Source organism: Danio rerio, chromosome 9, assembly GCF_049306965.1.
Source record: "Danio rerio strain Tuebingen ecotype United States chromosome 9, GRCz12tu, whole genome shotgun sequence".
Classification (NCBI taxonomy): Eukaryota; Metazoa; Chordata; class Actinopteri; order Cypriniformes; family Danionidae; genus Danio; species Danio rerio.
In genome coordinates this window covers 12,942,565-12,967,378 of record NC_133184.1, presented here as the reverse complement: position 1 = coordinate 12,967,378, position 24,814 = coordinate 12,942,565, and the positions used below count along the sequence as shown (strand labels likewise).

Genomic DNA, 24,814 nt, shown 5'->3' with positions numbered 1-24,814 from the left:
TTATTGTATTGTATGGTGCAAAAACCTTGGAATAAACTGCCAGTGCATTTTCTGTTATTTTACAGACTTTGTTTTTCTCTATACAGTATACTGTATTTTTTTTCTCGTACAATATATTGTTTAAAACTACTAAAATGTCAATAAAAGTCATTTGTTAAATGGTTGAGTTGAATTTTCAAGATTACAAGTCGACAGAGCAGAGATCAAAATACCATGATGCAAATCACAATCTTAAATAAACGAAAAACACTTGAGAATCACAAAAATCCTGAAACTGTTAATTAAAAGATATTTATTTTTCAGTGCAGTTAATCCATACAGAACTGTTTGTCTAAAGAAGCCTTACACACAAGTCAGGTGTGGGACCATGTAGAATGTTCAGTTCAGCTAAACTTGAATCCTGCATGTGTTTGGGCTATTAGAGGAAAGCAGATTACTGTACCTGTAATAATCCAACTTTGACATTGAGAACATGCAAACTCCAAGCAGAATGTCATCTCTGCCTGGGCTTGAACCAGGGAAAATATTGCTGTGTAACAACAGTGCTAGCTCTATATTAGCCAGAGGCACGCCATTTGAAAACAACACCAAATTAACTTCAAGCATAACATCAAAAAATATGGCAAAAATGCTTATCTATTTGATGTCAGAACATTGACGTCTATTTGACATTCACACATTAATGCCCTATTTGCCACCAAAATAATGACACAAAAAGTATTATAACATAAGTCATCTTTTAATCTACTGAAAGTTATTCACATTTAAAATTCCTAAAATTTACACTAGATTTTGTATCCCTACATTGCATGTAAACAAATCTGATGTCAAAACAACATCAAAATGACATCTAACATTGGTGTCAAAAATAAATTACAGGACAGCCCTGTTTGGCGATTGACATCAAATCGATTTGCATTTATGTGTTCTTTTTTTGTGTGTTTTTAATGTCATTTTGACATCAGGGTGTCCGCTGGGTAATTTAAAAAAAATTTGTTAGTTAGTAAGTAAGTAAGTAAGTAAGAAGTAAGTAAGTAAGTAAGTAAGTAAGTAAGTATGCTTATTTATTAACAAACATGGTAAATAAACCTTGTGAATGCCAGTTGTTTCATATCAGTTATCAAAGCAGTAAAATAATAATAGAAATGAGGAAGAACATAAGGATGGATATAAGAAATAAATCAGTATTCATCTCCTGTCCTCTTTAATATGATTTCTTAGTCATTTAGACACACTGCATATGCTTCTATCTGACATGTAATTGGTTGTGACATTAGTCCTATGCATATGCTGTGTTGTTCAGCTGATGCTCTGAGGCATTAATGCCATTCTGTTTGGATGTTTTTTTTTTACATAATCACCACAAGCTTACTCATGTGACGATGTAGCGATTGAGTCATTATACAGACTCTTTATCTACCATCCTCTCCATCAAATATCCCCCTTTCCCCCATTAACTGAGATCTGATGCTTTCAGCCGAGGGGTTAATTGACCTTGCCTTGGGTCTGATTGAGGGTCAGTCTGTTACAAAGACTGCCATTAATCCACAAAAAAATCCCTGTCAGAATGCAGCATAATACATTTATGTGTTTGCAGAGGCTGTGTCTACAATGTTGGCTTACGGCTAGTGAACTGACTTAGGGTCAGGGGACCAAATGTGAGCCAAAAAAGCTCTCAGACTGACAGAAACGACTTCACAACTGGTGTTTGCATTATACAGTATGTTAGAGCAGAAGAACTGATCTAGGATCAGTAAAACTTTACAAAAGCTTCGCAAGTAAACTAAAGCTGTGAACTACCCAGTTGATAGCGTTAAGTATATATTGAAGTAACTGTGTTGACTTTAAATAGTGTGAGTGTGTGTATTTGAGAAAATGAAAAAAGGGAGAGTTGATCTCTACACACTGCTGTCTGCAGACACACAGAAGGTCTATTCAGAGCCTGTAGTGGATCTTCTGACAGCTCAACTGGTTGCGGCTTTGTTCTGTGTTTCTCACAGAGATGGTATGCTAGATCAGGAGCAATGTGGGTTTTTTGTTGTTGTTGTTTTTTGAGTGTGTCACAGTTGGAGTCCTGTCTTACTAAGCACTAAAGCAGGATATATTGTAAAGGAATTATGTATAAATATTTTTTTAATATTTCCCAAATTATGTTTTACAGAGCAAGGAAATTTTCAGAGTATGTCTGATAATCAAGTCAAGTCAAGTCAAGTCAAGTTTTATTTGTCACATACAGAGTTATACAAAGTATAACCTGCAGTGAAATGTAGGTCAGGTCCGCTCCAGAGATAGTGCAAGTATAGATAAACAAATATTAAGGAAAAATAAGAAAAAAAGTGTGCAAAAAAAGATGTGCAACAATTATACAAGGTAATAAGAATAGCAGCAATATGATGTACTTATGAATATGACTACTACAATGATCAATACGAAAAAATCAAGTAATGTGTAACACCGGGAAAGAATTTAGCAGCCTGATGGCCTGGGGAAAGAAACTCCTCCTAAGTCTCTCAGTTTTTGCCATCAAGCTACGGAAACGTTTTCTAGATGGAAGCAAAGTGAATAGATAATTGTCAGGATGGTTTAAGTCCTTACAGATTTTAACAGCTATATTTTTACAGCGTTTAATATAGATGTCCTGCAAGGAGGGGAAAGCAGACCCTGAGATGCGCTCAGCTAAACGCACAACTCTTTGAAGTGCTTTGCGGTCCTGGTTTGAGCTGATTCCATACCACACTGAGATACCTTGAGTCAAAACACTTTCTACGGTCCCTGATAATATTTTTGCTTCTGGAGAAAGTCTTATTTATTTTATTTCAGCTATAATAAATGCAGCTTAATTTTTTAAATACCATTGTAAGGTCAAAATAATTAGCCTCTTTAAGCTATTTTCTTTTTCTATTTTTTTTTTGTACAATAACCTCCCTAATTACCCTAACCTGCCTAGTTAACCTAATTAACAGAAACCTTTAAATGTCACATTAAACTGTATAGAAGTGTCTTGAAAAATATCTAGTGAAATAATATTTACTTAGATCATAGCAAAGATAAAATAAATCAGTTTTTAGAAATGAATTATTAAAACTATTATGTTTACGAATGTGTTGAAAAAAATCTTCTCTTTGTTAAACAGAAATTTAGAAAAAATTGATGGGGGCTCTAAGAATTCAAGGGGGCTAATAGTTCTGAAAAACTATGTAAAGTAAAGTATATATATATATATATATATATATATATATATATATATATATATATATATATATATATATATATATATATATATATATATATATATATATATATATATATATATAATATACACAAAATAAAACACTTTTTGTTTTTTTTAATATGTGACCCTGGACCACAAAACAAAAGTCTTGAGTTATGCCATTGGCAATAGCTGAAAATACATTATACTGTAGGTCAATTCAAATGATTGATTTTCCCTTTTCCCCAAAAAGAATCAATTACTACCATGTAAGGATCATGTTCCATGATGAGACTTTTTATAAATTATTTACTGTAAATATACAAAACATATTTTTTTTCTTTTTATTAATAATGTGTATTGTTAAGCACTTTATTTAGGCAACTTTAAAGGGGATTTTCCAGCATTTAGATTTTTTTAAAGCCGCAAATTCCAGATTTTCAAATAGTGGTATCTCAGTCAAATATCGTTCTATAAACCATAACTCAATGGAAAGCAAATTTATTCAGCTTGAATCATAATTATTTAGGGGATGTAAAAATCTCAAATAAAAAAAAAACAAATACAACTGTTTAAATGTTAATTTTTTTTTTCCTAGGGTCATGTATAAAATATATTCTAATTGTTATTTTTTTTTAAATATTGCACTATAAAGAAAATCTAAAAAGTGTTGCCTGACTGATGATGACACAATTTCTTTACATTCTTTTGGTCACACTTGATTTTAAAGTGCTCATTATTAACGACTGCACTTTTAGCTTAATAAAATACTAATTAGCTGCTGGTTAATATTTGGAAAGTAGTTGGGCTTAAATATTGGGTACGATTAGGCATGTAAAATAAGATGTAAACTGAAGATCATTCATCAAGTGCTAAAAAACACACAGAAAAAATGATGTCTGCAAAATTGTTGCAAACAAATGTTTTGAATTTAAATGTGACGTTATAGGATATGTTAAATTTAAACAAACAAATTAAATGTAATGTTCAACTTATTTTTTTTTTAAATCAGCCCAAATAAATAATTTACAACCACCTAACTAAAAACAATTTAGTAAATCCAAGGAATCATCTTTGAATATTTTTTTCAGTGCAGTTAATATCTTAAAAGCAGAATAATAAGCCAGTAGTAAAGAGTGTGAATATCACATACAGAGCTTCAAGATAATAAAGATGTTCTCCAGGGTGGTACAGAAGCACAGGCAGGTCGTCTGAGTCTGTGCTATCCCCCTCCCCCATCTCTACACGGGACGTTCTGATTAGCCACCGACTGCCTGCCTGCCTGCTGCCTTTGTCTGAGCTCTTTGTCTGACCTCAGGTATTGCTCAACACTTCATCTATTTGGTAACCTCAAATTTATTTGCTGTTTCCCAGCAAACACGCCACGCAGCCTGACCAGGAGAGATGACTTGAAATGGTGTCAGACTAATTACAATTGTACTTTCTATTGTTTGCTGAAATGGTGGGGGGTTGGTGTGCCACTTTAACAAAACACTCAGACATCCAAACAAACAATATACAGGCTCTTTGAACACTGACGGAAACAAAATGACCCTCTTGAGCTGAAACTGATCATTTGGATTCTCTTAAACAATCCTTTGACATCTATATTTAATAGCATTTAGTCATTATAAAATACTTAAAGGGGTACGTAGTAGCTTTCTGTACCATTATCACAATGATCAACAATTAAGCTTAAATTTAAAGATTAAATCAATTCTGACAATTCTTTTTATTATGGAATATTGGAGTATTTTTAATATATAAATATAAATATTTAACCAAAACTTTCTCTTTAAATTTCTGTTATCTCTCTTTAGGTATTTACTGGCCTGGACCACCTGTCAATCACACACGATCAACCAATAGTAGATCACAACAATTCAGTTTTGTGTCTTTTTGAAACCATTGCAAACTTTTTGATTCAGTGACTAATTTGTACAACTTCATTTGTACATTTTACTATTTGCTCATTTCTCAATGATGGTTGGGTTTTAGGTTTGGGGTTTTGAGGACACGCCTACTTTTGTACATTGTACATTAACAAGTGGATGAAATCAAATAATTATGTGCAAAGTAGCCACTGACAATATTTAAATAAACTGTTTCCTTGTGAGATTGGGCCATGTTAAACAGAGAACTGTTTGCTGAAGTCTGTCATCAGCTGTTTCCTTCTAAAGATGTTACTTACATTATAAACAGGAATATTACATAAAACATTTGCAAAAAATTAAAAGTTCAATGAGTCAAAAAAAAAGGTCACTTCCTGATAAAATAACGCCCAGTTATCTAAAAAAAAAATCGACAAAATTTTTATTATGTAATACCTTTATTATGTAATACGTGGCAACACCAGCTCATTCTGAAAGCCTTAAATACATTTCTGGAGATCATGAATTATGTAGTTAAAGGTACGTATGGCTGCATTTCATTTTTTAAATGAACTCCAGGAGGCGGTATGACGCCGTTCCGTTTTTTTACCAGCTGTCCGCTTTCCTCCATATGGACGGCTTTCTGGCTGTTACCAGTTTGTCCAGTTAGCTTACCTTATACGTTGGTAGACTTGAGACACGGAGAGGAGATCTGTGCAAAGTCTGGCAAAGAATGGTTCCAAAAAGCGGGTAAGACAAAAAAAATAAAAAATAAACAAGTAAATAACAGGTTGAGAAACATTCTCAACCTGTTATTTACTTGGTAAAAATCAGACGAGGGCTTTTCTTTTTCTGATTTTTTTTTTCTTTTTTCAGTTGGGTGTAGGGAAGTGGGCAGGTGGGTCAATCTGTGCTTTTTAAAATACTATAGGTTGGTCAGCTGGTCAGTCAGTCATTCAGTCAGTCAAACAGTCAGTTGACAGCGGCCTCTAGTGGATTGATGAGAGAACAGCAGGTGCAAATGGCGCTCGTCAGAGAAATTCTCAAAAAGTATACAAAGTGGCCTCTGGTCAGGCCCGGAATAAGAATTCAGAGGCCCCTGGGCGCAATGTCCTGTAGGCCCCCTACCTAGCTTGCACCCCTATAGTTGAATTAGAAAATAAGTTAATATAATATTTTTTAAATAAAATTAATCTATAATGTATTGCACAGATTTAAAAAATAATAATAAATGAAATACAGTACATATATTTCTAGTCTAATAAGATTTAACTTATTTTTAAAGCATTTAAAGCACACTTTGAAAAAAATATTATTACAACTAGTGAAAATTAATGGATTTTAAAAGACTTGTTTAAGTTCACTGATGCAGTACTAAAAATTTATATTTAAAGGTATTTTTAATGTATAACTTCTACAAACTTTTAATGCATAAGATTTGGACATCTTTCCAATCCAGCTCTATAAATCTGAGTCCTTTATAATACACACACTTATAAATGCTTACTACCTGTCTTGTATGATATGTCGTGGGGGAAAAGAAGAATGAGTTCATCAGACACTGGATTTGAACTGGGTTTATGATCAATTGTGAAATGATGTTGCCATGCGCTTTACGAGCTACGCCACTCACGCTACTGCTTGTTGCGCTCTTTAGTTATGTTTTTGCTGTAAATCAAACGATGATGAGCGTGAATTGCTTAACTAGTTTATTCACAGGAGGTGCGCTATTTGCACTTAGCCTAAATAGACACTCCAAAATCGCATTTTTTTCTCCCCTCACAGGGGCCCCAAGTGCACACGGGCCCCTGGGCATGTGCGTATAATGCCCATTGGTTAATCTGGCCCTGCCTCTGGTGAATTCACGAAAACAAAAACTGCAAAAAAAAAAAAAAAAAAAAAAAAACGTACCTCCTGGGACATCTTTGACAGTCTCCAGAAATGTATATAGAGGTACATTTGAATACATTACTTGTGCCTCAGAAGACAAAATACAATGAAGTTATACTAGTTATACTAGTTATGGACACAATAATATTGAACCACTTTGAAGAACAATTTTGGCATTTAAGAATGACCAATACATTTCAGATGCTTTACAATGTGATCAGTCTGCTAGTTTGTCCATGTCTATGTTTGTTGTGTAAAATGTTTTTCCTTTTTTAGTTGAATCAAGTGAGCTATTAATCTCAACTTCAAACTAACGATCAAATTAACTAAAGTTAAACTTTGTATAGCTGAAAAAAATTAGGTAAAACCTGATTAACTTATTAAAATAAGTTAAAACAACACAAAAGTATTTATTATCTTGACTTTTTGCCATAACAAAATCAAAACATGGCCACTGGCGCATGATGCCCTTTTCATTTTAAGCAAACATAAAGTTGAAAGCTGTTTAAAGAACTTTTTTTTTGCATAAATGGATTTTTTGAAATCCATAAAGAATACTGTGTGGATAAAGCCAGGCATAATGCCTAATGAGGTTGATTACAAGCTCAAGTAATTAGCAGGATTTGGTTCTCAACTGTGTTATTTAAGCAGCTCATGATTGAGAAAAGATCATTTACCATTAGGTTTACACAAGTTTTTGCAAGTACTGGTTATCAGTATAGTTTGCAATTAGGCTTACTATATAAATACTGGATATTCAATAAACTTTTAAAACACACAAATGTATCAACAAATGAGCAATGCCTCTTGAACTGCCTCTTTTAGGCTTCTACATCTTTCACAAGCCACTTAACTAGAGATTAATGTCCTCTCCAGCCGGACAGAGTGCTCTTATGACAGAGTGCTTTGAATATAAAGCTATGGAACAGAGGAATAGCGAGAATGGAGAGAACATTATTTTATCCCCAAAAGAGTCACTTGATTCCATTTCTATTGATTCTCGACTAATCTAATCTTAAATCTTAAAAAAGTTTATAGGACTCACATTTTGAAGGAGACACGATTTTTAAAATCTGAACTTCAAAGTACACTTGTCTGGTTTGGAAGCCCATTTCAACCACAGCATAATGAAAAATGAAATAAAGATAATTGTGACTTTTTTAATCTCATTGGTCTTCATTTTTGTTTTAAATAGACTTATTTTTCCTATCGAATACCTGATTTTATATTTTAGAGTTTGGAATTTTTACTCCACTCCTCAGTGCAATTTTGAGTTAATATCTCAATCAGAATTATGATGCTAATTTAGAATAAGAGGAAACAAAAATATCAAATTCTGAGATTTAAACTTTCAATTGTGAAGAAATATTTGATTTGTCAGATTTAAACTCATGCCAGCAAAAATAAGGTCACAATTAAAAAAAAGAAAAAAGTTTTTCAAGCTGACACAAGCTTGCAATTCTGTGAAGAAAGTCACAACAGCAAGAAATAGTCATAGTTTTCAAAAAAAAGATTTGTGAAATGTAACTCAAAGAGTATGACACGTAAATATGGACAAATCTGAAGTCATTCATTTTCTTTTCGGCTTAGTCCCTTTATTAATCTGGGGTTGCCCCAGTGGAATGAACCACCAATTCTGAAATCAAAACTTTAAAATTATTAGATTTAAACTTAGTCAACTTTCTGAGAAATTTGACAGATCTGCTAAAAATGACAGAACTGCAACATGTTTTTCTCAAACTATGCCTTAATCTTCTTAACTGTGTACTTTATAATTATTATAAGTAAAGCTTGTGATAAAACTATAAGCTCACAAATATAAGAAAAGTCTGAATTGTGCAAAACATTTCTTTATCCAGTGGTGGAAACAAGCTTTCATACTCATTTCATTTCGTCCAAATCTTTTGTAAAGATTTGAAGCCATGTCTCAAGTTCCAGAGCAAACGTCTAAAAGTAATTTACACATTATATTGCATTCACTATATTTTCATATTATCATTATTTAAACCTAGCATCTTTCTCTGTCCTTTCATCCCAGGCGGACAGAAATCTAAGCTGAAAGAGAGGTCAAACAGCAGTTCGCCTACAGCAAGAGCAGCTGTACACACGCATACAGACACACTCACTCAGTCTTTGACTCCAGAGCAGCTCCTAACAAAGATTTAGAGGAGCCGACATGAATATAATTAACCCCATTGTAAAGGTCAAACACGCTTAGATGAGCTCTCGCTAATATGGAGGGCGTGGACTCCTTTTTTTGAGATAAAATTTTATATTATATTATATTATATTTATATATTTTATATCAATTAGATCTCAAATGCTGATTGATGTTGTTGTTTTCATACACACACACAGATTTGAATTTAGAGGTGATAACTGATATGCAAGCATGCACTGAAGTTTGAATTTGGGTGACTTTCCTTAGAGGACAGTGGTAATCCTGATGGTAAGTGGGTCAAAGGCATTCCAGATTTTTCCTAAAATAGAATTCCCTGGATCATTTTTCTCTCTTCTTATGGAACACTCAGAAAACCCCAAATTCATTGGATGGGTGTCAGGCAAAATCACATTCACAAAAGCATAATACAAATGTATTTTGAGAATTTAGGCATCTAAGATGAACAACTGTACAGTAGGTTAAAAATAATCAGTAATACTAGTAATATTAGTTTAAGTACTAGTTCTTACAATTAACCTCTGGCCTCATGCCTGCAAATGATTACCATATTAACTGTTTGTTAGTACTTATAAAGTGTGATTCTACATCCCTAATCCCACCCAATTAATTAACTAACAGCTGTTTATTGAGCTTTTTGTTGTTAATGGTGTGAATTGTACATTACAATGAAACAACTAATAATAACAACTTTTGATGTTGAAAATGTAACTATAGTTTTAAAAGTTACTTTTTTAAACAGCTATCAATGATAATGTGATTTGAAGGTGTAAACAAATTATCTTCAAATTAAAAATATATGCAATAAACCCTAACATAGCCTAAACCTAGCAACCATGAATCACAAATGATAAATGTAGAACAAAGATGACGAGGTTATTAATATTACATCAATAAAACAATAACTGCATCACAGTAAAATATTTTTATAGCAACATTGTACTCTATTAGTCTTTCACAATTGCAGCATTCTAAAATATATACGAGGTAAAAAAAAAATAGCTTTGGGCTATACTATTCATTCAGTGTGTGTGAAGAGTTTCTTATTATGCCGCTGTTCCGCTCACGGGTGTGTCTTGTAGGCGGAGTATCGCAGTGAAGCCCCGCCCATTCCCCAGTCATACCCAAATGAGCCGGTGGCCTCAGTGTTTTCTCCACACAAAGATACAGAAGCGCACGAGCGAGAGAGCAGCAGGAGCGCCTCCGGGATAAACACGAGCTTCTCCTGACACACACCACAGACACACACATGCGTTATAGTGGTATTTGAATCACTCTCTCAACCGTGTTTAAAGAAAACTTGAAGGTTTATCAGAGGAATTACTGTCCGGACGGTGCGATGGGAACTTCAGCTGTATGTTAAGCGCGTGAGTGCTGAGCATCTTTACGGGACTCAGAGTCCGTGGTACCCTGGTCACCAAACACCGGGCTGGACCGCATTACAGATGGATAACTTCTTTGTTGAGGTAGGAGAAAACTTACTGACACTTCACTAGAAACATCTCTCCCGGTTTCATTTGACAGGGCGCTGTTTTTAAAAGTATGCTGCAGTGCTTGCTTAAAGTTTTAATCACTTAATGTCGTTTTTTGTGTCTTTAACTGAGTATCCAAGCCAGACAAGTGTCAAAATAATATGCCAGTGCTGTTTATGCGTACTCAAACACATAATACAGGCATGAGTGTGTGTATACACTCACTAACGTTTTATTCAGCAGTAGTTTATGTATAAATAAAAAAGTGTTTTGAAAAAGAGTCACGTGATGAAACATTAAAAGACTCTTGTTTAGACCACAGTTAAGTGCCAAAATATTAATTGTCATTTTTAAATGTATTATATTTTGCCACTATCTTTCAAACCAGAAATGTATTAGTTCAGCAAGATTTTAATCATTTAAAATATAATACAATTTTGTAGACTCACTTGTTCTTTTATATAATAAAATAGGAAGGTCAGGAGACACATGTTTAATTTTTACAAAGATGTATGTTATGGAGTCATTCAAATGGCAACCTTGCCATGAAAAAAAAGTTTACACCTAAATAGCGAAACCTTTTCTAAGTTTGTTGTGTAGGCTTGTGTTTTACAGTACAGTAAAAATACTCAAAGCTGTCTCTGTCAATGTTGTCAACCAATTATAATTGATTTCCCAAATGAAAAAATGTTAAATAAAATGAAATCAATCATGTTTGTTCTATAGTGAGTCTACTTTTATCCTTTTTTATAAGCATTATTTTATTTGGGTTTTGTTGTTTAATTTAGAGATATCCTACAAGGTATGTTGTATACTGTAAATTCTGCTGACTTATTTGGTCTAATCCATAATATATGTTTAGTTTCTTCATTTAAAATGTATAAAAAAAATGTTTACAGATTGATACTTTTCCGATCCCATAGCTCTGTGGTTAGTTGTTTTGTAAAAATATACTGTAAATAGACGTTTCAATATAATGTTACATATAGTTTCTCTGTTAATTTAAGTTTTGAATTTTTACTGCAAATGAAGACACAATGAAACATTATTTTAATCATGCTTTGATGGTTTATTTTCACAAAAGTATTTTGAAACATTAAAGTAGGCACTTTGTTTAATTTGATGAGGTCATCAAAATAGTGTTACGTGTGTGTGTTTAGTGTAATATTTTATCTGTTTAGAGACTTTAATTTTTTAAAAATAATTCATTCTTTCTGTTTTGCTGAATCAGGTATATTTAGCCATAAAACATGGCCTATAAATTCTAAATGGTACTTGATGTGGTTCATTCATAGTTGTTAAATCTGTCAGGACCCTCTGCCTCTCCAGGTGAGAAAAAATGGGGGAGTCCCTGCAACAATCCTCAAGTTCAAAGGTTATGTAACACCAAATCACAGCCTTTGAAGATTACTAGAACAGCGGTGAACAAAATACCATCTTGATCCACAGTAAAACTAGCATAAATGACTCAGTGATGACCCCCAGGATGTGTTTCATGCCTCCCACTCTCTGCTTTGCTGTTGAGTCGCTGTGTCAGAACAAACCTGCTCATAATAAAAGCTCAGAAACGTATGTATAGCTTTCAGATGGCCTCATAAAACCCCTTCCAGTGTTTCAGACCACGGCAGAGTAGACGTTGACACGCTTTTTAAAACTATTATTAAGGACCCTGTGAGAAGTAATCCAGTTTATCCAGTTGCTTTAAGCGCTGCATGTGTTGTTCTCTCCTAACTTTGGTGGTCTAATGGTTTTCGGGAGTCTAATTAAAGAATGCTTATTTTTACTTCATTAAATAGGCAGCTGTTTAGCACACAACCCTTGTGTTTTGTCAAACTGAGTTGCATTAAGATTGGAAGTCTCATGTAAAAATGGGCTTTCACAGAAGAGCATTGAAGGACAACAGTGGGTCTAAATGGGAAGAGTAATTTAACATCTGTCTGGGGTGGAGGAGGACAGAAGGGGTCTGAGAAGCATTTAAGATTAAGAGCTTGGACCCACGTGTGTGGATCCAACCGGAATGACGAGGCTTAAAAGTAACAACGCAAACATTCCATGATTATTTATAGACCCGGGCCGCCGTCGGGAGGAAGTTCCCATTCAGTGTGGCTTTAATTAATCTGGGACACTGAAAACATGAGTTAAACGAATGGTTTTTGGATTATTAAAACAGCATGTCTGATAAGGAGGATGGATTTTTCCAAGCTTTGACCTACAGATTCTTTGCCATTTGTAAATTGGGGTTAAACTAACATTCCCATCTGAATCCAAGCTTGGGACAAGGCGTAATGATATTGCCAAATCCCTGGCTTCCCCTTCAGGCCATGTTCTCTCTCAGACAAGCCTTCATCCTTCCTCTGCCAGCCGCTGAGTCACTAAACCATTGAAGACTGAGAGTGTGTCATTCAGATCAGCCTGCCGGAGCTTTACCTGTCCATGCGCATTGATTCTAATGACTAAGTTTGCTTGTTCTTAGTCTGGGTATTGGGTTCGTCCTCCCGTGGAGAGATTTATGAAGCATGCAATTGCTGTTCTGCTCAGCTTTCCCACCTGTGATAGACTCATTGGTTCTTTAAAGTGAAGTAAACCCTGTGTTCTTTTAGAAAATGTGTATATGGTGTTTTATCTAACCAGGTTTGTGGTATCTTAAGATATGCTTGCACAGCAGTTTTCAACAAATATGGAAAGCTTTTTACGTGTTTTTGTTGTTAATGTACATGATAATGGTTTTAAAGTGCAAGTTTTTTTTTAATTTATTCAGTTATCTGTCTCTGTGAGAAAATTGTGACATTATGGTTTCAGTTTAGTTATTTTAGCTGAAAGTACTTTTTTTTAGTTAACATTTCAGCTGAAGATTTATAATTGCCAACTTTGGTTCATACACATATAAATTTTCAGTATCTTCAGTTTTTTTCTTCTTTTTTTAATATTTTCAAAATTATGTTTAAAAAGCAAGGGAGTTTTCACAGTATGTCTGATAATATTTTTTCTTCTGGAAAAAGTCTTGTTTGCTTTATTCCAGCAAGAATAAAAGCAGGTTGAATTTTTTTAAACACCATTTTAGGGACAAAATTATTAGCCCTTTTAAGTTATTTATTTTCTCGATTGTCTACAGAACAAACCATCGTTATAGAATAACTTGCCTAATTACCCTAACTCGCCTAGTCACACTAGTTAACCTAGTTAAGTTAAATATATAAATATATATATAAATGAGCAATATCACATGAGTAGCAGTGCGATATGGCACTAGTGGGAGTCCCACCAGTGACGATACAGCTATATCGCTCTGCTACAAGTGTGATGTTGCATTTGTACAGTTTGATAGCATTAACATGTATAAACAAGAAAATCAAACACGGAGAGTCTCAAAATCCTTTTGTTTGAGAAACTACTTTCTTCCGCCATTCATTCACATGTGCAGCTAATGATCAGAACAGCAGAAACCATTGCTTATTCACTAACATCACTTTAGAGCTAGTATTTGATCAGTTCTATTGTCTAATGTCTAAATTGATGACAAAATGGGATTTTGCTCACATTTTAAGATGATAAGGCCGAGCGGCATGAAATGACATCAGTCTAGAGAAATATCATCATATGACATACCAGTATTTCTCTGTTGCAATCAGGGTATCACATTAATTAACTGTGAAATAGCCAAAGTAAAACAAACACTAACAGATTACTATGGTATAAATACAGCACTACAAAACACAAAAGAGATTGACTTAGAATATCCAATACCTGCTTTTGTAATGACTTGATCAGCTGTAGTTTGAGTTTTTTTTTGTCTCTAAGAGCTAATTATGTGGTCTCTGTTGCCATGTTGTGGTGGAGCGTCAACAGTCTTTGCTTTGCTCAGTATGACAGGCTGATGGCCGCCAACGTGCTGAATCGAAATGATAAATATTTAAAATAGGCACTATCCTTATAAATGAACTGCATAGTTGCAATCTAAACAACTACATTCTTGATTTAAAAAGCCTTAAAAGTACATTATGTTGTCCAACAGCTGCAATTTTTGTCAAACTGTAGTGAGTTTATTGATCTCCTGTCACTCCATGTGGGCGGAGTAATACACAAAGATGAGGAGGCTGTACGAATGCGGTATTGGTATATATATATAAATGTATACAATTTGTATTTGTTTATTAAATTGTTGTGAAGAGGTTTAGATTTGGGGGTTAGTAGTGCATAGTGCAAAATTACTTTAGTTTAATGCAATAAGTAAACATATATTATCCTTTTGAGTCTTTTTAGAAAGTGATTAGTGTACATATAGTGGGAAAGTTGTTATTAAGTTCCCACAATGGATATTTCTGCAAGTCAGCATTCAGCTATGTACTGTACATTTAGTGCAGGTCATGGTACGACGATGAATGTTGACAATGTATGGTGAGGATGAATTGGAAAGAATTGAAAGCATTGCTACAAATAAACACTATTTCTGACATATTTCGATATATAGAAATTGTTTAGTCACACAGTTATTGTGCCTGGTCATCTTCTCTTGCATTCATGGTTGAAGAAATGTTTATGTTTCTCGCTCACATGTGAGCCTGAGGAATGCAGCTCATTCCTCTAGCAGCACATGCATCCATTAATTTACACAACCACAAATACATCCCAGTCTCAGTCCACTGTCAGCCATGTTAAAAATACCCACAAAGTCCACTTCACTAGAGCAACCTAAAAAAAGGATCGATGAAATGATCGTGTCGCCTGGAACAACAGCTGACTTCTTTAAAAGAGGAATTCCTGCTTTAAAAGTGTCTCTCGAAAGAGAGTCTCACATCTAATACCCGGATTCCTTTTCCAGATACATTCTTGTCCTGAGGATCTCAGTCTTTTTAACCCTGACCTGAGATTCCAAGCCGTGCCTTTTGGTCGCCCCGTAGCTCTTAGATTTAAAGTTCCTCTGGTTTGGGTTTCACACTCTTCTATTCAGGCTTTGACTTCCTCAGGCGACTTGTAATGGTGCTGAGATGTTGATGACAACTGAAGTCATCGCTTTTCCTTTTTGCACTGTTGGGTGTACTAGACAGGATGAACAAAACAATAAAATTGATTTTTGTTGTTCCTGTTGCTGCCCCGCCTATTTTGGGCATCTCTTAAGATGAATCCATATATTGACAAGGGTGTTTGGGAATTTGCATGTTTATGTATTAATGATGAGGCCCTTTTTAAAGGTCCTATAAAATTAAACATTTTTTTTAGATGTTAGTTTTTATCTGTACGTTTTAAGGATATATATTAGCTAGTGTGCTCAAAAACAGTGACAAAATTACCAATTAAAAGATACAAAACAAATATATACATGTAAAGCTTGTAGTTTGTCACTTAAAAATCGAATGTTTCCTGATTGTTTTTTTCCACATCCCCTCATACTACATTGTCTCATCAAATCTTGACCAATCATATGCTCTCCAGCATCTGACATGTCTTGTCCCCTTTAAGACACTTTTTATTTGAGCTCAACCACTTTCACTGGCAAGCTATTGGCTGTTTTTTTATGAAGAGGAGCTCTATGTCCCACCCTCTCTACATTTTTCAGTTAAGAATAGGTCAAACATCTAATAAAAAAAAATGCACATTTCAAAGCAGTTCACGAGATCTTTAAGATTCCAAAGGGCTAGTGGCATTGCTATAATCTCTTGTTATGACTAATCAGTCACAGGATTGACTATAGGTGATTGCTGAGTGCTTTTGTCATACTGTAGGTTAGTGTGAAGAATGATGGATTGTTTTCTCACACGTGCTGGAGTTATATCTGTTGTTGATGCAGTTTTGAGCTGGAATGGGGCTACATGAGTACAACGGCAAACTCATGAGGTCATATTAATCCCTTTCAATGTGGTCTGAATGTTGCAGCAAGTCAAGTTTTTTCTTTTTTTAGTCTGTCTGTGTTTTTGTTTGGGGGATATTGGTAGGATTTACTCTTTGTCACCAGTTTTTGTAGCTTTTAACATCACTATTGAACTGCAGAGAGCATCTGGACAAAATAAAAACAGATGGATTCACCCAAATACAACTCTTTGTTCACTTTTTGGGGATTAATTGGCCTTGTTTGACCAGTCTGTTCTTTATTTTCTTGATAATTACACAGTTTAAGTACCTTAGCTAGCCAAGCGAATGTCATTCTTGTCTTATTTTTGTCTGAAAACTTTTAATACAACGCTTTGTCTACACATTTCTGATTTCTTTAGAATTCATTCATTCGTTCATTTTCCTTCAGGTTAGTCCCTTTATTCATCTGGGGTTGCCACAGCGGAATGAACCACCAACTTATCTAGCATATGTTTTACACAGCGAATGCTCTACCAGCTGCAACCCAGTACTGGGAAATACCCATACACACATTCACACACACTATGGCCGATTTAGTACACTCAATTCTCCTATAGCACATGTCTTGGGACTGTGGGGGAAACCAGAGCACTCAGAGTAAACCCATGCCAACAAAGGGAGAACATGTAAACTCCACACAGAAATGTCAACTGACCCAGCAATTTTCTTGCTGTGAGGCGACAGTGCTGCTCACCTTCTACTCCCGACCACTGTGTCGCCCCTTCTTTAGACTTTTAGATGGTCAATATAATATTATAAAATAACTTTGCTTAATAATGATAAAAAAGACAGTGGTAGATAAATGAATGCAACATTCACAAAAGTATGACAATCGCTTTGGATCTAAGTTCAAAATAGGACTCATAAGAGAACATTGTGGTTTTTACACCTTCAAACTAGACTTAAATTTCAGACAGCAAAGTTTAAATACCAGTTAGCAGGCATAATTTAATAACATATCCCATAATATCCAAAAATTAGGTTAGTAGATGCATGGTAGGTGGTCTTTTCTTTTATGACTGTTAATGAACATGTCGTGAGCATATGTTTTTGACTACCTCTGAAAGTGGTCATGCTTAAAACTTTTCAGACCCCATTTACAGCTGTATTTAGAGTTTTTGTACAAGAATGTGTCCATTTTAGTTCCATTTAGAATGTGGCAGAAATTTTGGTAACACTTTATTTTGATGGTCCATTTGAGCATTAGTAGATTATCTGCTTAATATCTGTTGATACAACTCTTTCAACAGACATTTTACTGACTATAAGAAACTTTGCAAGTACATGTCAACTTACACTAACCCCAACACTAACCCCAACCCAACCTACTTATAATCTAATGAGAAATAGCTGGCATGTAGATGCAATGTAACTTAATTCATTTAAAACAGACCATCAAAATAAAGTGTGACTGAAATTTTGAGATATACTATATACAGTAAGCCTCCTTGCTATTTTTACATTTTTTTTTTTTTTTGCAATCAGACATAATAAAGTATATGTTCATATTTGGCTCAATATGTATACATTGAAAGCTAAAAAATTGTTTTGTTCAATTGAACCACACAGTTTAAGCTATACAGCAGTGTGGGGGACTTTAGTATCTTGTAAAGGGTATGCATGTTCATCTCCTTTGAGTCCCGTGTGTACTGCGCCCCTTCCCCCTTCATTTCTTTAATACTGTACCGCTGCAGTCTGTTCTATCTCCATCTGCCGCCGGTCTTACCCCCTGCTGAGGTACAGCGGCTGTGGACCCTCGCCACCCACACCAAATTGAGCTACTGAAAGGCTTTTGTTTTGCCTAAAGGGCAAATTATGTGGAAGGAGTTGCCAATTTGTGCCAATGCACCAATCAGGCAGCTATAGAGGAGTGGTTAAAGGTTGTCTGGTTGATAGATATTTTGGCTAATATCATTTGTGCTGGTTTACTTTTAATGTGGATTTTACTTTCATTTTAAAAATGAATCATTATGCTAATTCAAAAAACTAACAACATTGAGTTAACTTTCTTTTTGGTCATCCAACTGAAGATTAGATGCTCACTTTGAGCTTGGCATGCTTTAATTTCCTTAAAGAACTGAGTCTCAAAACTATATTTAACAGATTTTCTCCACCTTTGATGTGCATATAAGTTCACTTTCTGCTGCTTTAGACATGTGAGTGTGTGCTCATGATGAAACATATGATCTGTTACAACCTATATTAAGGAAACTCGTGACTTGAAAACAATCTTTCAGTAAGAAACACTTACTGGGGCAAGTAAAACAATCTTATTTAATACTGAAAACAAGATTATTTTACTCGCTTTAGGGGAAAAAATAATAATTTATAATATTTATAAAAATAAGATTAATAATTGAATTTTTGGTTATTATTTCGGAAAACGAAACTAGATTTTTTAGTTGTTTAGAAAGCACCACTTAATTTCTGAGTTTTTCAATATTCAGACTAGAAACAAGACAGAAACTAGTATAAAAATCATTTCTTGCAGTCAAGATACATGAATGTTTTGAGCATCTGTGCAGTTATCACTCTCTCGGGGCCCATAAATTAGTCAGGTAGACCCACCTTTTTCATAATATCTGTACCTTCCCATCCTTCCTGTGGTTGTGGTGTTGGTAGAGCATTATTTATGTGCCTCTGTCAGCGGCTGTTGCTCGGGGCACTGAGAGCAGACGGGTGTTGCAGACAGGCTTTAAAGGCTCTGATTAACACAATCAGTTCTTGTGCTGTAATCTGTTCACAAGAGATGAACCCCTAACTAAACCCTCAGAAGGATTCCCAGTGGGGTCGTAGAAGGTCCTATTTTCACTTTAAATACAGGTTATCTTATAATACAGGTAATACTGTAATATAGGATATTTAATTTGTACTGTATGTGATCCTGGAAAACATTTGGTCTTATGTTTTTGGCAGATTTTAAGGTAGATTTTTCTTTTATGACAAAAATTATTAAAATACAAAGTAAAGATCATGATCCATGGAGATATTTTTTTACATTTTTATCTGTAAATACAGCAGTGAAAATAAGTATTAAATTCATCATGTTTTTCCTGGGAATAATATTTCTAAAGGAGCTGTTGACATGGCATTGAACCAGGTTTTGATAAAAACCCAAAGATACAAACTTAAAAATAAAACAAAACAAAACAAAAGAAATGTTACGTGTAAAAAAATAGTTATGTGTAATAATAATGAGATGACACACAGGGGGCCTTGTCTGTGGCTCTCATCTATCAAATCTGATCTTAAATTTGTATTTTATATTGGATTCAAGTCAGGTGATTGGCTGGGCAATTCTAGAGCTTGATTTTCTTTCTCTGAAAGCATTTGAGAGTTTCCTTGGCTGTGTTTGGGATCATTGTCTTGCTGAAATGTGCACCCTGGTTTCGTCTTTATCATCCTGCTAATGAAGATGTTAAACTAAAGCAGCTAATATTAGTTAACATTGAGGAAGGGCAAAGGGTTGCTGAAGTACTACTGACAGATTTCAGCTGCTGTCTGGGCTTTCGCTGCCTTTCTACACCTCCCTTTCTTCATGTGTTCAATAGTTTTTCTCTGCGTCATTTCATTTTATTACACGTAACTTAGGCCCCGTTTACACTAATGCTTTTAGTTTTAAAACGCATACGTTTTGCTACGGTTACGCCATCCGTCCACACTACGCCGGAGTTCTCGAGCGCCGAAAACGGAGCGCTTTGAAAACGCTGGAGAGGCCGTTTTCATTCTAAAATGCTGCTGCTCCGTTTCAGTGTGGATGAGGAAAAACGGAGACATCTGAAAACGGAGGCGGGACTGGTGAGATTCGCTACCTGATTGGGACTTTTGTGTCATTGCGTATCCTTCCCTTATTCGTCAAGTCCCTATCACATGACTATAACACATGGCTTTAACGCTACTGGAAGACAGTACTGTAAACAACAACATGGGCACAGAAATGGGAGCGTTGTTTGCACTATTGTCTGTTTTAGGCGCCATTGTGCAGTGATTCATTTGTTACGTTTAGTAACAACTCGACCTCGTCGTCTGTCCACAAAAATACCTCTCTTGCTTTCTTTGCCATCACGTTTAATGTTCAACCGGCGTTTGTTGACTAACAATAACAAAATGCCGAGCGAGACGCATGCGTTCTGTTTATACTAGAACGCGCATGCCCAGAGTCATGTGATATAAGTTTTTGGTGGCGTAGTGTGGATGGAGATATGTTCAGAGATACTAGGTGAATTGCTAGTCATTTGGATTAAATGAAAACTGATGGCTTCTGATTACCTGCTTTACTTAATTTGAATTAAAGTAAAATACGAACCCCCTCAGTAAACTGAAAAAAGTAAAAGATATATTCATGTCTCTGTATTAAACAATATTTTTACTTTGTGTGAATGTCAGTTTTTGTCTTGATCACAATAAATATTTATGATTTAGATTTAGGTTTGTATGCAACTTTTGATACCATCAAATCTCCTCTCTATTTTACCTAAGTATACGGTATTACCGTGCATAATTTAAAAAAAATGATGCGTAAGGCTCAGACAGCGTCACCAAACTGTTGGATTGTGCCTAAACCATTCAGAAACTGAATTCTCTATATGCAACCTTAGGTTTGAGGTATTTCTATCTCTCGTGGTCGCCTTTTTGTTGCACAATTATCAAATTGCCTCGTTCGTATTCATCGCCTCTCTGTTCTCGTTAGGTCAAAACCCGAAATACTGCAAAAACTGCAGAAGTTGTGTTCTTTTTTGAGATCAGGTCACTTGGTGCGCGACTCGCCATCTTTCCCCACCTCTCTCCTTCTCCTCCACACTGTTCCTTGATAACAACCATGAATATGCATTTTTAGGCATTAAACAAATTATGTTTAATATTTAATACTTGTCTTCTATATAAGTGTATTGTTTTTTTTATAATGGTACAGTTGAAGTCAGAATTATTAGCCCCCTTTAGATTTTTTTTTCTGACTTCAACTGTATAAAACTGATACCATTGCTATTTTTAGATCCCGCGGTATACCATATTACCGCTCAAGTCTATTTAAATTAAATTCAATTTTATAGTTTGAACCAAAGTTAAATTATTATTTTAAGAAAAACTAACATTTTTAGCTGCAACAAATGACAGCATTTTTAAAGTTGGTTCAAAGTGTATATTTTTTATTTTACATCATTTATTAAACTTCGAGATCACAATTAAATAAATGACACTGGTGTTGGGGTTCAGGATCACATATTGTTATTTTTGTTATAGGTTCTTATTTATTGTTAGACAATGGCTGATTATTTTACTCTTCTCGTTTTAATAAATAAAGTGTTAGGTCGTTGACTTATAAGCAGATTAAGCAGTTGCACAGCTGCAATGCAATATTACCTTTCAATTTAAGCTTGTTTAATGTCAAACCTGCTTTGACCTCACAACGATTTCAATTGTATTTTACAGAAAATATTGCTTGACTATTACTGTATGTTAATTTTGGCACTCCACATGTATCCTGAACTGAACTTAGCTGAATGATGGATATGTTTAGGCTAAGGTTATGAGATATTTATGTTGTTGCTAACTTGCTAGTCTTAAAACTATTTTGTATGCTTGAGCTTCTAGTGAAATATACAGCGTGGAAAATAAGCATTGAACACCTCATGTTCAGAGCGTTTTTGAATAACTTCTGAGAGATTTCAGCTGTTGTCTGGGCTTTCACTTCCTTTTTACATCTCCCTTTCTTCATGTGTACAACACTTTCCCTGCATCATTTCATTTTAGTACACATAATTTTATTTGTAAACTAATCAGATTTGTTTTCTTTGCATACAGTATATGGATTTATTTCATTGTTTTCAACATCCAGTGAAAATTTGAAGTCAACAGCACCTATAATGATATGTTTTTAAGAAAAATGGTGACGTGTTCAATACCTATTTTCTCTACTGTATGTGATGTGCTCAATGTATGTGGATTGCTCAGTGTTTATATCTAAAAATAACTTTCCCTTAATTAAATCTGTTTATCGGAGATTGTGATTGTGTAATTTTAACAAAACATGAATGTAGTCACTCGTGTGTAACAATGTTTTTCTGAATATTTTGAAGAAATAGGAACAAAAAATATAGAAATACAGTTTTTTTTTTTTTTGCAATCAACTTGCACAAAGAGTCATAGGGGTCAGGGACAACATAAGGGCGAATACCTGATGACAGAATGTCAAAAATTACGGGAAAATAATATCCATAAGCCTCACTAACCTGAAACCAAGAGATCCATAAAAAATAAACGCAAAATTGTTTATTCAGCCCAGATGGTGAGTGTCTTATTTTAGTTCGAGTCTTTCCCTGTGATTAAGACATTATAGAGCAACGTCTGTGACATATTGCCAAATACAGTCATAGTTTAAAAACTAGTTTCTGATCTTACCATCCAATTAAACCTCAACCACACTTAAGAATATAACCCCAATTGAGTGTCTTAGAGAAACGTACCACATAGAAATAACTATAATTAATTTGTTTTTAAGTGACTTAATGTCTGTAAATGGTGTTTTATTTTGTTATAGACAGCATTAGGTGATCAGCAAGCTGGCTTTGTGCATTATGGAATGTAGTAAAGCAAATATATCTTAAGCTTTTAGAGTCCCATCCAACTTCTCTATCAGGGATATACATTTCTCGACTATGTGGCCCTATAATCCTAAGGAATACTTTCGTTTTTTTAAGCAGAGCACCAGGTGGCAAAAATAAATTGCACCATCATCATATAGCTAGTTTTTGACGCTGCAGGATTAAAGCCTTTGAATATTTAGTCAAAATTTATTGTAATTCTGGCCTCCCACATTAAAAGGAATCAGCAAGATAACAGTAATCTGACTGAATAAGCGGTATTATAGTCTCTCATGTAGCCGGACAATCAAGGGTTGTGCAACCTTCATCTACTGCGTCCAATCACTGTTAATTTTGTTTATGTTTAGGGTTGTGAAAACAGGGTATCCACTCATGCCTGAAGTTTTTTCATAGTTTAAAGAAAATACTTTAATGGATTCTAAAATGTCTTACATCCGCGTATCAAAGGTCTTAAAAGTGCAATCGAACCGACCCCATTAAGAAAATGTTTTTTTTTTTTTTTTATTATCTTGAAATCTATATCTGTTTGTCATCCAGAGAAAAATAGGCGGAAACCAATAAAATAAACGCCTGGTGGGTAATAAAGTAGTGTGCTTTTTTGCTAATTTGGTACAATAAAATTATACAATTAGTTTAGTCTTAAATTTCATTCTATGTGGTATTAAAAAGGCTCTAAAAAGTCTTAAATATAACTCTTAGAAATTTGCAGATACCCTGAAAAAATATTTACAGATACCAGTATTTTATTTACACACACAGTAAAATCTACTTAGTTTAGATAGTATTTGGTCCCTCTTTAAATTGAGTTAAAGTTACTCAAGTTAATGAAACAATGAAGGGATAAATAAGGTGATGATTGACAGTAATATACATATTATTATTATATAATATAATATAATTAGCTGAAATATAATACATTCAATCTCTCAAATCTCAGCAAAGGATCTTTAAGCAACACCACAAACAGCAGCTTTACTTATTACCAACCTGTTTGGTAATAGGTACCAAATACTCTATGGAGTAAATTTTAAGCACTTCTTGTACATATTTTCAAGAGATATTCTGTAAACATTGCATACTTTTGAAAAATCATTTAGTTGATCATGATAAGCACTTGTTTTTATAGTTGTAAACATGGCCGTTTTTTTCTGTCAGGGAGTTCTGTGTGACATCTGCTTTGTCTGTTAAAGAGCACAATACACATCTTACAGAGATACTGTGGAATTCACTGAGATGACATCTTTGCCAAAGATCTCCAAAATGATTTTTTTATGTCTCCAATGCTTCTGTTTTTTTTTCCTTACAGATATGTTTTGGTTGCTTCTCTTATGTGCCTTTTTAAATAAGAGATCTTTATTTATTTTTTAAGTTAATTATATCTAAGCAGGCGACGCAGTGGCGCAGTAGGTAGTGCTATCGCCTCACAGCAAGAAGGTCGCTGGTTCGAGCCTCGGCTAGGTCAGTTGGTGTTTCTGTGTAGAGTTTGCATGTTCTCCCTGCGTTCGCGTGGGTTTCCTCCAGGTGCTCCGGTTTCCCCCACAGTCCAAAGACATACAGTACAGTTAAATTGGGTAGGCTAAATTGTCCGTAGTGTATGAGTGTGAATGATTGTGTATGGATGTTACGCACAGAGATGGGTTGCAGCTGGAAGGGTATCCGCTGCGTAAAACATATTCTGGATAAGTTGTTGGTTCATTCCGCTATGGCGACCCCAGATTAATAAAGAGACTAATCCGAAAAGA

General features: G+C 34.6%; 1 protein-coding gene across 4 annotated transcripts in view; it reads left to right on the top strand.

Moving 5' to 3' along the window:
- The first annotated feature begins 10,307 nt into the window (after window positions 1–10,307).
- Window positions 10,308–24,814, top strand: part of myo10l3 (myosin X, like 3) — a 151,009-nt gene continuing 136,502 nt past the window's right edge. For all 4 annotated transcript variants that reach the window (XM_017357764.3, XM_009304521.4, XM_009304520.4 and 1 more), the window contains exon 1: window positions 10,308–10,617. In XM_017357764.3, the coding sequence (XP_017213253.1) occupies window positions 10,597–10,617 (21 nt within the window). In that variant the 5' untranslated portion in view covers window positions 10,308–10,596. The remainder of the gene's footprint in view (window positions 10,618–24,814) is intronic.